Genomic DNA, 13124 nt, shown 5'->3' on the forward strand with positions numbered 1-13124 from the left:
GATGCTGTAGTCTGCTGAATCGTAATTAAATGATAGGGGGGGAAACACAAGTTAAAGGAACAATGCATTTATTTAAGTATAGGTACTTTAATGATATTTAATAAAGTATAATTTGTTCTTGATATATTTCAATGATGAGTTGATGAATATGTATGGAGATGTGTTAGACTAACCGTGAATGGAGGTCAGTTGCTGTATAGTATTAGATGTCCATATTTAATCCACCACCAATGCTTAACAGGAAATTGTGAAATCTATTCTGAATTTCAAATATGTAATAAATAACCCAACATTTCAAATGGACACAATGGGAGAATTCATTTTAGGGGTGGGGCTATTAGAAGAAATGATTTCTGAATCTGTTTTTTAGAACAAGACCAATGCATCTTCTTTACAAAGATTGATTCTTACTTTACTGTATTATTGCTGTGGTATGAATTCAGTCACACTAGAATAGAAAAGAAGGGGAGAGGGATTTTGGTACAAAATAGGGACTGTCTCTCTTAAATAGATTCTAATTCAGTTTGTTTCATATTGGCATATTTGATTGCAAAACAAGTTATCCCTTCCCCACTGTTGCATTTTGTCAAGCCAGGCAATGGCCGTGGCTGCTTCCATAAAGCAAAGCTGGGCATTTGTCAAAATACAACAGCAGCATGGATTTACATTAAGAACACTCAGGCTTTAGTGTTTTTTTTTTATATATATATATATATATATATATATATATACTTATGCCTGATCAGTGATGAAAACAGAAATGTAGAGGTTGCCTTATCTTTAATGATCGGATAGTGAGCTGAGGGAGATGTGCTTGATTCACTCCTCAAAAGGGTGTACATGGAAAATAAATGGAAGCTACGTCTTCGGCACTCTTCAAATTTTCCTGTGGCATCTGACCATGCAAATAGACCTTATTTTATGTATTATTATTATTTTTATTTTTTTTTAGCAAATGTATTTTGTCTTTATATTTTTTTCCAACTCATCTCTGCTCTCCATATGTGTCAGGGGGTGGTTGTTGCGGTCACACAGTTATGTAAGTGAGCATGGAACTCACAATGCTTCCTGTCAATTTGAAAGGTTTAGCACAGTGGCATACTATATGCTTTTTTTTTTCCCTTTTTTGCAACAATGGTCAAGTTGATATTTATACTATGAAAAACAGGCTAACACCTTGTTGCATGGCCTCTCATTGTAGCATTCAAGAACTACAACGATTGTGTGAGCACTTCACGTTGTCCTAATAATGGAACCAATCTGGAAGGTTATTACATATTTTTTGGCACACTGTACGGTTTAAAAATGTTTTCATCATTAATAGGCTTCTCTTGCCTGGGAGGTACTTTATTTCTTGATGAATAAAAGCAAGAGGATATTCAGCACTTGTCCAGTACTGGTACAGTCCAAAGGGCAGCTAGGTTTCCAAATACGGGGTCTCTCTTGTCCCATAGAAAAGAAGGTAAAAACAAGAGGGAAATGCCACGCTTGGAATGTCCTTGGAGTGTGTGTATATTTATATATGTATGTGTATATATATGTATATATATATATGTGTGTATATTTATATATGTATGTGTGTGTGTGTATATATATATATATATATATATATATATATATATATATATATATATATATATATATATATATATATATATATATATATATATTGCGCACACACACAAAAATACAGTAAGGTTAGGCTAAATAAAATTATATGCACTCACACTTTATAGGAGCTTAGGTTCATCTCCAACTTGGACGCTTGGGCGGAATTATTCCCACCTGAGGATATGGCGGAGTACATACTCTATAGGAGGTCCTTGTGTATGCAGCTTCTCTTGCAGATATGAAGGAGAAATCAGAGATATATATTGAAATATGCCAGACTCAGTATTAATAACATATATAGCTATAAAGGATGTGCACTCACGTGTTCTGGAGCCTAGAGAGTGGCTCCACAGGTACGGCGTGAAGTAGTATGATCCCCACTCTAGGATATAGGTGCTGGTGGTCTCTCTCCGATTATGTAAGTAAAAGAGAAAATAAAACCACAATAGTATAGACTGTAACAAGTGACAAAATGAAATAGATAAAAACTACTCTTTTCGATTGAGCAAATAGGGATTGCTCTGTCCAACAGGCTTAGGTGGACCACAGGTGGAATTTTTGTTCTGTGGTCCTATGCTCATACTACTACCCCGTTACCTGCCGACCACGCCTTCTGTTAATATCCTATAAGTGGGGGATTTACACCATTGTATGTGCACCATACTCGTGCTGGTTTTAGCTTTTTACCACGTGAGTATATTGGCATTCTTCTTTATCCCTGCACTACATTTAATACTTGTTGCACTATTGGAGTTTTTTTCTATTTTTCTTTTTTATATCCTTGTGACCTGTGAATTTCAGGAAGTGGCCCTTCCACAAGGTTTTTAGGAACTTTTATCCCATATAAATTTATTACAAGGACTATAATGTTGGGACTGCTGCTATTCGTTTTATTGGTTTTAGCTTGTATATTGTTTTATGCCTTTATTTTATTAGCTTATCTCACATTTGGCTTCCACCTCCTATTTTTGGCGCACCCTATATTTTGTTGTTCTTTCAAAGGAGAGCCTATTTCTTTGATGCCAATATCCATAATGCAACAATCTGAGTATGGTATTATAACAAATATAAATTCAGAGGCCTTACGCCATAGAGACACATATGCACATTGAATGTATTTTATTGAGATTAAATTAGAATTGTTTGGTAATCAAGAGCCAGCCAATCAAAGGTCTGAAGCCTGTCTTCTCCCTCTAACCATACATATATCAGGGGCAGCAGACTGATGATGCATTTGCAGCACTTAGAGCAAGGTACAAGTTGATTTATGCAATCGCTGATAAAATGCTTGGATCAAATGACAGGAAAATAATTCCTTATTTGTAATCTACTTTGACAAGCTCATTTACTTGAGAGGAATCCATAAGTAGGTAGTGTGGCTGGGTTTCAGCAGCAAGGCACAGGGCCAAGCAAAGCTCTAAATCTCTGTAACGTGTAAGTAACTGGACAGTGGATTGAGCAGTTAATGCACAACTGATGCTAAGAACTGATCTGCAGTAGACTTATGGAGTGAATATTGTGCTGCTCAGATACAAAATGTGTTGTACTGTGCTATATCCTGGAAAACCAGGTTGTGCTGCATCAGCGTTCTTTTTTGTAAAAATTAAAACCCCCATTAGAACATGGTAATAAAGCTCTCCAGAAGGCAGCTGCATTTGTACTAAAACTGACAAGAGTTCACCCAGCCAAAAGGCGGCGGAGCATCACCACTGTCTCCCTGTACACAGGTCAGACCCTATTGCATTTATATACTGCTTCTCCAGGATAGCAAAAAAGCTTGTTTTTGCACATGTACATGCAGTTTAACCAATACTCTGCCCTTGGAATGCCAAGTGTATAAATATAAATAGGACAAACCCCGAGTATTCTATGTTAGACAATTCAAAAGTTATCAGCATTGTAGTCTTCAGAGCTACAGTACATGACATTTCTCTGATCCCAGAAGCATGCAGTGATATATTCTGCGTAGACCAGTATACTCTGCATATGGAAAAATGTGCAAAGGATTCAGTTTTAAATTCAGTTCATCCCAATCCCCTTACATGAAGGGCAAAGAACATGCATAATGCATGTTACACTGGTTGTTACTTGTCTTTATTTTGTTTTTAATTTTCTTTGCGAAAATGCGAAAATGCAATACCACAGATGGTAAAATAACCTGGGGTTTTAAGATGATTCTTAGATGAAACCTATCTATTAGAGCTCTTTGTGCTTTATCTCATGGAACCAGATGTTGCAGGCCTATGTGCAGTCTGATTCAAGCGGTGATTCCCTCTTTTTATCAGAAGCCAGTTGGCTTGTTTGATTGTGATTCTTGATTTTACTACACTGTTTGAGCATTTTGAACTAAAGTAAATGGAAAACCATATCCACGTGGTTAAGCTATTCATTTTGTCTCATTGCTGAGAATTGAAAAGTGCACTGCTCCTCAGCTGTAATGTAAGTGATTAAATAAAGTTACAGAAAATAGAAAGTTAGGACAGTGCTATCATTTGAAGTTGGTTGAAGGCTGAGGGGTAATGCAGACTTACTTGCAGGGCTCTCAAAACACTCTTTATTTTTGTGTAGATCGACACGAAGTAAGCATAAGGCTATGGTGATAAATATGATGAGAGAGTAATAAATTTTATTAAAAAAGTCTCTGTGCAATTCAGAGTTTATTCACATGCCTCCCAGCATTGGGCGCTATGAAATCTGGATGGGTGTGTCATTTACTCCATAACAGGCTGTTCCACCCAAAAAAGCTGTATGTAAGGTTGACGGGAAATAGTGCTGACTAGCGCAACTCGGGGGTTGCCCATATCTTTGTTGAAATACTGCCGATGTACTGATTGCCATACGTGCAGTTTACATAACGGTAGTATCTATGCGCTTCTTGATTTTCCTATTCTGGGGACTTTGTCTTTTGGATTACCCAGCGAAGCACCAGTAATCAAAGCCAAACAGGATGCCAAATTTGATAACTATCAAAAACAGGAGGTACGGTTAGGTCTAGGCATATTTGAACACGACACAATTTTCATAATTTTGGCTCTGTACGCCACAACATTGTATTTAAAATGAAGCAACCGTGATGCAATTTAAATGCAGACTTTCAGCTTTAATTCAAGGGGTTATACAAAAAGATTGTATTATGTTGTTATTATATAGCGTCCACAAATTCTGCAGCACTTTACAGTGGGTGGACGAACAAACCTGTAGTTGTAACCAGACAAGTTGGACACACAGGAACAGAGGGGTTGAGGGCCCTGCTCAATGAGCTTACACGCTAGAGGGAGTGGGGTATAGTGACACAAAAGGTAAGGATAGTATTAGACTAGTGACCGCTGCAAGAGAGGAATCAGTCGGGAGCTATTAACAGTTTAATTGATACGCCTTTATGAAGAAGTGGGTATTTAGTGATTTTTTTTGACTGAGTGGAGACTGGGTGATCATCTAACGGAGGAGGGAAGGAAGTTCCACAGGAACGGTGCAGCCCTCGAGACGTTTTGAAGGCGAGCATCAGAGGTGGGAGTACGGACAGAAGATAGACATAAGTCTTCAGCAGAGCTTAAGGGCCTAGACGGGACATACTTGGGTATTAGGGAGGTTAGATAGGTGGGAGCAGCATCATGTAGAGATTTGAAAGAAAGAACCAGAATTTTAGATTGAGCCCTATATTTTACAGGAAACCAATGTAGGGACTGACAGAAGGGTGAGGCGTGCGCGGTGCGGGCGGCTGCCAAATTCATTATTGACTTAACGAGCGCGAGTTGGGAGCACGTAAGACCACTGAGAAGCGGATTACAGTAGTCAAGGCGAGAAAGGACAGTGTAATGGATCAGCACCTTAGTCGCATCTGGCGCTAAGTAGGGTCAGATGCGCGTAATGTTTTTGAGATGGAAGCGGCAGGATTTGGCGATAGACTGAACATGATGCGTGAAGGAGAGGTCGGAGTCAAAGAGAACACCTAGGCAGCGAGACTGCATGGTGGAGTTGATGGTAGCACCGTTGACTTGGAAGGAGACACACAGGAGTAGCAACACTTGAGGGAGGAAAGACCAGAATTTCAGTTTTGGTCAAGTTAATTTTAAGGAAGTGGGCAGCCATCCAGTTAGAAATAGCAGAGAGGCAGTCAGAGACACTAGTCAAGAGGGACGGGGAGAGATCCGGAGAGGACAGGTAGATTTGCGTGTCATGCGCATAGAAAAGATATTGGAAGCCAAAGGAGCTAATGAGGTTACCAAGGGAGGCAGAATAGTTGGAGAACAGTAGAGAACCAAGGACTGAACCTTTGGGGAAACCAACAGAGAGGAGTTGGGGAGAAGCAGCAGAGCCAGAGAAAGAAACATTGAAAGAGCGCTGGGAAAGGTAGGAGGAGCACCAGGAGAGAGCAATATCTTGTAGATCGATATTGCGGAGGATGCGAAGAAGCTGTTGATGATCAACAATGTCAAAAGAACCAGACAGGTCAAGGAGAATTAGGATAGAGTAGTGACCACGAGATTTTGTAGCGAGTAGATCATTGTATACTTTGGTCAGTGCCGTTTCCACAGAGGGGTTAGCGCAGAAACCAGACTGAAGCGGGTTGTATAAAACGTTTAGGAATTGCAACCATTTTCATACACAGTCCCTTTATTTCTGAGGCTCAAATGTAATTGAACAAATTAACACAATCATAAATAAAATGCAAATGTTTAATACTTTTGTCATGTTATATGCATGAATTCCAGACTTCAAGTAGTCATTGCCTGCAAAAGATTCTTGACAGAGTCCAATCCGGTCCTTTAGTCACTGCTTGGAAGCTGGATTACAAACCTTAGAGAGGTGTTATTAGCTCTGCAATGTCAACATTTCTGTATTGTCAAAATGGCAATGTTTCAGATAGCATGACTAAAAGTACAGGACCATTTCACACAGACCACTTTGAGTGTGCCTATAGTGGTTCTTCAACAGGACTCCGTGACATGGAAGGATGCAATAATCTGCAGCTGGTCAGTCCAGAAAGGAAACTCTCACTTTGAGTCTGCTTTATTTAGTTTTGCATAATGTGCCAACTGGTCCTCGCAGAACCATTAGGATATATGCACGTGCAGTGCTTCCTTTATGTTTATGTATGTACATTTATTTTGACACATTCTAACTGGAATACAAATTGTTTCTACAGAGGCGTAATGGAGAAGATATCCCTGTGGCCCAAACAAAGAACATTAACCACAGAAGATTTGCTGCCTCCTTTAGATTACGTGAGGTTACAAAGGCAGACGAAGACCTGTATAGATGTGTAACACAGTCAGACAGAGGATCGGGAGTTTCAAATTTTGCTCAACTTATAGTTCGAGGTAAGAATGCATAGTTAACCTAGTACTGGAATATTATTTGACCATTGGACATTCTCTGCACGTTTAGTTTTTTGGCTATTGACTGTAAACGACATTTACAGTCTTAACCTGTGTACTACTATTTAATATTTTTTCTATTCTGGATAGCTTGTATGGCTTTTTTTTTTTTTTTTTTTTAAAAGCTTTCTGAAAATGAGTGTGTGTGTGTGTAACCAGCAAATTACCTGATCCCTGAGGACTGCATTGGAAAAAAAATATTTAAGTAGATCAGCATTGTAGTGTATTTTTAAAAGCCACTCTAAGCACCAAAAACACTACACCTCATTGCCGTGCCTATACTGCTGTGAGTGTTTTGGGTGTCATATCCTAACCCCTTTTGTTTTCTGAAAAACATTTAACAGTTAAGCAAATATTATTGCTTTCCTTACAAAAGATAGAATAAAGTGGAAGATTCACATGAGTAGGTTTCCATCAAAAGACAAACAACCTGGGCTGGGTATTGTAAAGAACGTTCATTCAAAATATACAGCCCTCCCCTGACCTTTTTTTCCCTTTGGTTTACCTAGTTAAAATAGGGGTTAACTGTATTGTCTTAAGATGTAAATGGTGTCATTACACTTGCTTGTGATTTTTTTATTTGTTTAAAAAAAAAAAAAAAAAAAAAACCCTCTTCAGCCCTGAGAGCTGCTCATGTAAGGATGTAGCTCTGTAAATCTAGTGCCTCTCTTAGTGCTCTATGGAGTCTAAACTATTGGATAATTGCAGGGCTTGGCGTATGAACCCCTGTAACGTAATATGCCCAATTCCACATCTTTCCTAAAGCATTCACAAAGTACAAATTACTTCTGCCCATGTTTGTTGGTAATATCCATGTATATTGTCCTTGCATAAATTGATAAAACTGTAATTTCTTCAACTTTTTTTTAGAACTGCTGACCGTTCTTTGTAACTTGCTAACATTACTGTAAATATTGCCATACTTTTATTGAGTTATGTCTTTTTTTTTTATTTTATGTGTGCTGTCTATCATTTTTTTAAAAATCAATTTAGCATAAGTTGGGCTCACATGGTTTGTTGATTGCATGTATGTTTAGCAGCATTAACTAAGCTAAACGACATTGCTGTTACCTGACTTTCAGTAAAGATGCCTAACTAAGATTTTTCTGAATAATTCAGTTAAGCCGTTAATGGCAGTGCAATGTCTCTTTTCATAAATCCCCAGCTGACTGCTGATTACACCAAACTGCAAGGTAATTCATTCTGTAGAGTAGGGGCTTGCTGATCAGCTAATGACCTTAATTACTTGTTGGCTAATTAACGTGTAATAATTACAGCACATGCTCATGAATTTATACATATCTATACTTTCTATTAATATGATGCCACTTTAATATAATTTTGTTCTAGGATCTTCTGTGTTTGGTGTGTGATATCCCCATGTTCTGGCGAATCATGTTACTAACTAACACGTTCTTAGCAGAAGTGACATATGTATGTATGTATGCTTGTGCTGTCCTAGGCCCGAGGAGCTTCATGCTCCCCAGTTACCAGGTTTCTGCACTAGTCTTGCTTTTGCAATTGGTGGAGTACCATGGGAATAGACACTACAAACATTTTAGGTGGTAATATTGGCACATATTAACTGTTAAAATTAACTTAAACATATTGCTTTATGGCCAACGTTGCCCTCCCTGATATTTAGGAAATACTATTTCCAAGATACTCAGCCAGTCTATTGTTATTATTAGTATCACCATTTATATAGCGCCAACAGATTCTGTAGCGCTTTACAATATTATGGAATGTCTTAATATAATGGGCTCAGCTTTGCACCCCAGTTACTGATACGGATATAAAGTTAAACGTAAATAGGGGAAACCATATTTGACTTTCTTCGAGCCGCTTGGTGATGCAATCAATTCAGAAACACAAGACAATTTGTAATTCAAAGATGACTTCCTCTTTAATTGGTTTGCTTTCAGACTATATAGTATTTGGCAAAACAGCTTTGTGACTTGCGCGAAAAAAACAGGATGTTGAAGTAACTTTGTACCATAAAAGGAATTCACAGAACTAAGCATATTTCAATGGTTTTATATATATATAAATAAATAGGACAGAAGTTAGGACATAAGATGGGCTGAGGGTGAAGCTGCAATCGTCTCCTCAGAAACCACAGAATGTCACAACTAAAGAATTTATGCTTACTTGTCAGACACTGAAACTAGACTAAAAGTTCAAAGCATAACATGAAAGTAAAAACATACTGGACATCCGGTCATCTGTAGCTTGAGCCTTGGGTCAAGGTGCCTTCCATCACAATAACTATAAACTACTGTTCCAAAAATGCTCAGATTTTGTTTGATTGTTTAGCGATCAAATAAATACAATAAGAAAAATAAATTTACTACGGGAGGAGCCTCTTCTATTGGCAGAGTAGGCTAAATCAGCACTTCATTCTGCAAAATCAGCAGCACACTGCAATAGCATTGCATGTCTTAAGGGGTATGGAATCACTGGCACCACTCCAGCATAGTTAAAGGACGGCTAGATCACGTACTATAATGGGTGGTATACAATAGGGATAGATGGTGGGGCAGGCCTAAAGAGATGCCAGTGACACAATTTAAGTATCTGGTGATGATCAAAATGAGCAGAAAGGGGGAGGGGCTGCCCAGAGAAGAGGCATGTCAGCTTAAATGCGGCGTAATGTCGGCGTAAATGTACGTCAAGATTGCTGGCAACTTCTGTGGCCACCCCTACTCAGAGCAGACCATGCAGAAAGCGCCACTCTGTGCATGGACTAGTGCCCTCAGCACACCACGAGTGCTTAGATTAAATGCTCACCCAGGGCTTGCTGGGGACCGTTCCAACCAACACAGGGCGGATGAACATAAGCCTGAAATCTGCACGGCCCTCCAGATCCAGGACAATTGGGGCTTATGATATCAGAAGGAAGTGCAAGATGGTGGACTCAAGTGGGTGGGGGAATAACATATTTGTCTGGGTTGCGCCTGACCCTCAAATTAATGTTGCTGAATAGCAAGGCTGTATTTAAAATGCTGCACATATCAAGTCTCAAATACAAACTCTTGTAATTTGGGTTGAACTTCACTCCTGAGTCAAACATATTTTATTGTTTGTGAGACAAGATACTCTACTGCAGGGGTAGGCAACCTTTTTGTATTCCAGCAATATCGGTGATGTAATCCACAATATCTGAGGTGCAGATTGTTGCTCACCGCTGCCCTACGGCATTGTACAAGAGACACACAGATCATTTCAGCAGTGTTTAACAGCTCTTGAACCAAAATTTTATGCTGGGTAAAAAAGATCCTGAACCTGACACAAACCGAATAAAACAAAAATTTAGTTTTGGAACAACATAGTGGAGACAGTGGTGTGGTGCATATAATGTGTGTATTGTATGCATTGTGTGTGTACAGTGGATGCAGTGGAACATGCAACATAGTGGATGCCGTGTGTTTGTAGTGTGTATAGTGTGCATGTAGTGTGTGTTTTCATGGGATGGGGGGGGGGGGTGAGCAGTTTTTATTATTATAATTTTTTTTATTTTACTTATGGTTATTCTTCCCTCGCTACCTCTTACTTGTGGATAGGGAGAGAGGATACTTAACCCGCTGGTGATCCTGGAAGGCTGGAAGATAATGAAGAGGGGGCCCAGAGCTGTATTCTGCACTCCAGCAGCAGCAGGTACTGTCCGCTCCTTCCACGAGCCAAGAGAGTGCGGCTGCTGGGTTGCCACGGTAACACTCCAGCATGCTTTGCATGCCGCGGAGCATTGCCATGGTAACCTACGGAAACGCTCTTGCAGCTTGAGGGAGTAGTGGACCATACCTGCTGCTGCTGGAGTTACCTCTTCATTAACCAAGACTGTAAGGGGCCCGGTAATCGCTATAGATATATGCATAGGCGGCCCAGGCACCTTACAGGTGATTTCTTAAAGGTACAGGGGCTGCAAAATGCCCCCCCCCCCCCGTGAAAGTCCCTGAGAGTTATTCACTAAAGTGAGATTTTAAAGTGAATTAAAATTTTAAGGTCAAAATAGCCAAACTGGAAAGACATTTTAAGCCAGCTATACGTTTGAAATTCACAATTTAGTTAATAACCCTGATAATGTTAACCAAAACTGTGTGCTTTTTTTTTTTTTTTTTTAATCTTGGAAAATGACAAATCGCTATTCAACATCTTTGGTGCGAAAGCTGTGTTAAGGATTAAGCATCTTGACTGCTGCTGTATCTCAGTCGCACGTTAAATCTGACATCCTGTTACATCCAGTGAAAAGATGGTAATATTAAGGGAAAGTTTGGGGCCACCGATGTGAGTTGCCTTTAATGTGACTTGGCAGCATATTGGCCATTGTGAACGATGACCCGGGGGCAGAAGTTTATTAGTACATTTCCGTGTAGAGCTGATGTGACAGGGCATGCCCATGGCTGCTTCTTTTTCCCCCCTAATTTTTTTTTTATTTGTGTGTATGCATTTTGTAATAAATGAAAATTTCTCCGCTTCCCTATACTGCATGTTATTGATTTTGGTGTTAACACAGCTAGAAGATTACAAAAAACACAAACTATTTACTTTGTCATCATTTTAGTGCTGCTACCACATCATGTTGAGTTATAGTGATATTTTCTGCTCAGTGGAGCCAAACATTAATAATGGTGTGCTTTTATTTTCAGTTTATATATCTATATAAACACTGAAACAATATTCCCTGGCCTTTATAGTTTAAACTGCTCATCAAGCAAAATGCCATCATTATCTCCAATATTTTATGTCTGTTTTCGCTTTGAGACGCTGCATGCCACACAGTTTTTGGTTCAGACACTGCATAAATAGTCTAGGGTTTGGTCATACAGACAATGTAAAAGGGGTGCCCAGGCTATTCCAGTCACACATTTAATATTAAATAGAAAATGTTCAAACTAGACCACAGTTATCTTACGAAATAGCTACCAACCACCAGTCCTCTGCTTCATTCCCAGGCTCCAGCGCTAGGACTGAGTGACTCCAGTACATCTAAGGACTAAATTTAAAATATAGTAGGGCAGTTCTAGCTCTTTGAAACTAGCTTTTATTGCTTCATATTAAAATGCATGTTCCCCATTTCAGAGTGTAGAGCCACTACATTTTGACCACAGCTGGGAAGTCCTACTGTTGTTTGAAGGCATGATGTTCCATGCTGTCCTTGGTCCTGCTTGATGTCATATAACATCACATGTTAAATTAAAACATATACACCTAGAGTGCATCAGTTCAAGGCACAAACCACCGTTTACCTCACTCTAAAATGAATCCGAGTAACTACACGCAATGTTCTGGTAGTCCAGCCACATCAAAATTCAGCACCACATGGTAGTATACAGGGAAGATAAAATATTGAATACATCAAAAGTAGTAGTGTAGATTAGTTTTAGCACAGTTTTAACTACAGTTGGCAAATTAAAGGAACAAAATAGGGTCAGGAACACAAATATGTATTCCTGACCCTATTTTCTAGCGCCCTTGCATCCCTAAATATAGTAAAACATATGTATTCAAGTCTGCAACTGCTACCTCTGCCCCTGATCTGCCTACTTGGCTGACCTCATCAGAAGTGATTCTCTGAGCGAATCACAATGCTTTACCACAGGATTGGCTGAGACGGTCAAGGAGGCAGATCAGGGACAGAGCCAGCACAAGCCAAACACAGCCTTGGCCAATCAGCCTCTCCTCATAGAGATGCATTGAATGTAGTGTCTCCATGTAGAGGGTGGAGACACTGAATGGCAGTGCTGCACACTGTGCAGCGCTTCTCCTCCACATTTGAGCAGTGGCCAGTGGAGGTATCCCTAGGCTATAATGTAAACACTGCATTTTCTCTGAAAAAAACACTTGATGAGTTTTGAGTTTAAGTAAATCTTCAAAACTGTCCATTTGTAAGCAGATTGAATGATAAGCAATGATTCTTGCACAGCCAGCCAAGGTTTACAGTGGCTTTTGATTAGTCTTTGACTCATACCTCCAGTCATGGCTTTCCCTACCTCTGAGGTGCCATTATAACAATCACAGTGTTGTTGATATGCCAAGTAACTTTAAATACATGTAGGAAAATACTTTGACACAAACCTGCATATGTTACTCTTGCCCAATCATGTCTCTCTATGACCATATCTTCCTGCTCACATT

At 39.4% G+C, this 13124-nt stretch overlaps 1 protein-coding gene across 11 annotated transcripts in view; it reads left to right on the top strand.

Moving 5' to 3' along the window:
* Positions 1–13124, top strand: part of PTPRK (protein tyrosine phosphatase receptor type K) — a 405796-nt gene that overhangs the window by 172913 nt on the left and 219759 nt on the right. For all 11 annotated transcript variants that reach the window (XM_063443155.1, XM_063443159.1, XM_063443156.1 and 8 more), the window contains exon 6: positions 6758–6932. In XM_063443155.1, coding sequence (XP_063299225.1) covers positions 6758–6932 — 175 coding nt within the window. The remainder of the gene's footprint in view (positions 1–6757; positions 6933–13124) is intronic.

This window comes from Pelobates fuscus, chromosome 2 (genome assembly GCF_036172605.1).
Source record: "Pelobates fuscus isolate aPelFus1 chromosome 2, aPelFus1.pri, whole genome shotgun sequence".
Classification (NCBI taxonomy): domain Eukaryota; kingdom Metazoa; phylum Chordata; class Amphibia; order Anura; family Pelobatidae; genus Pelobates; species Pelobates fuscus.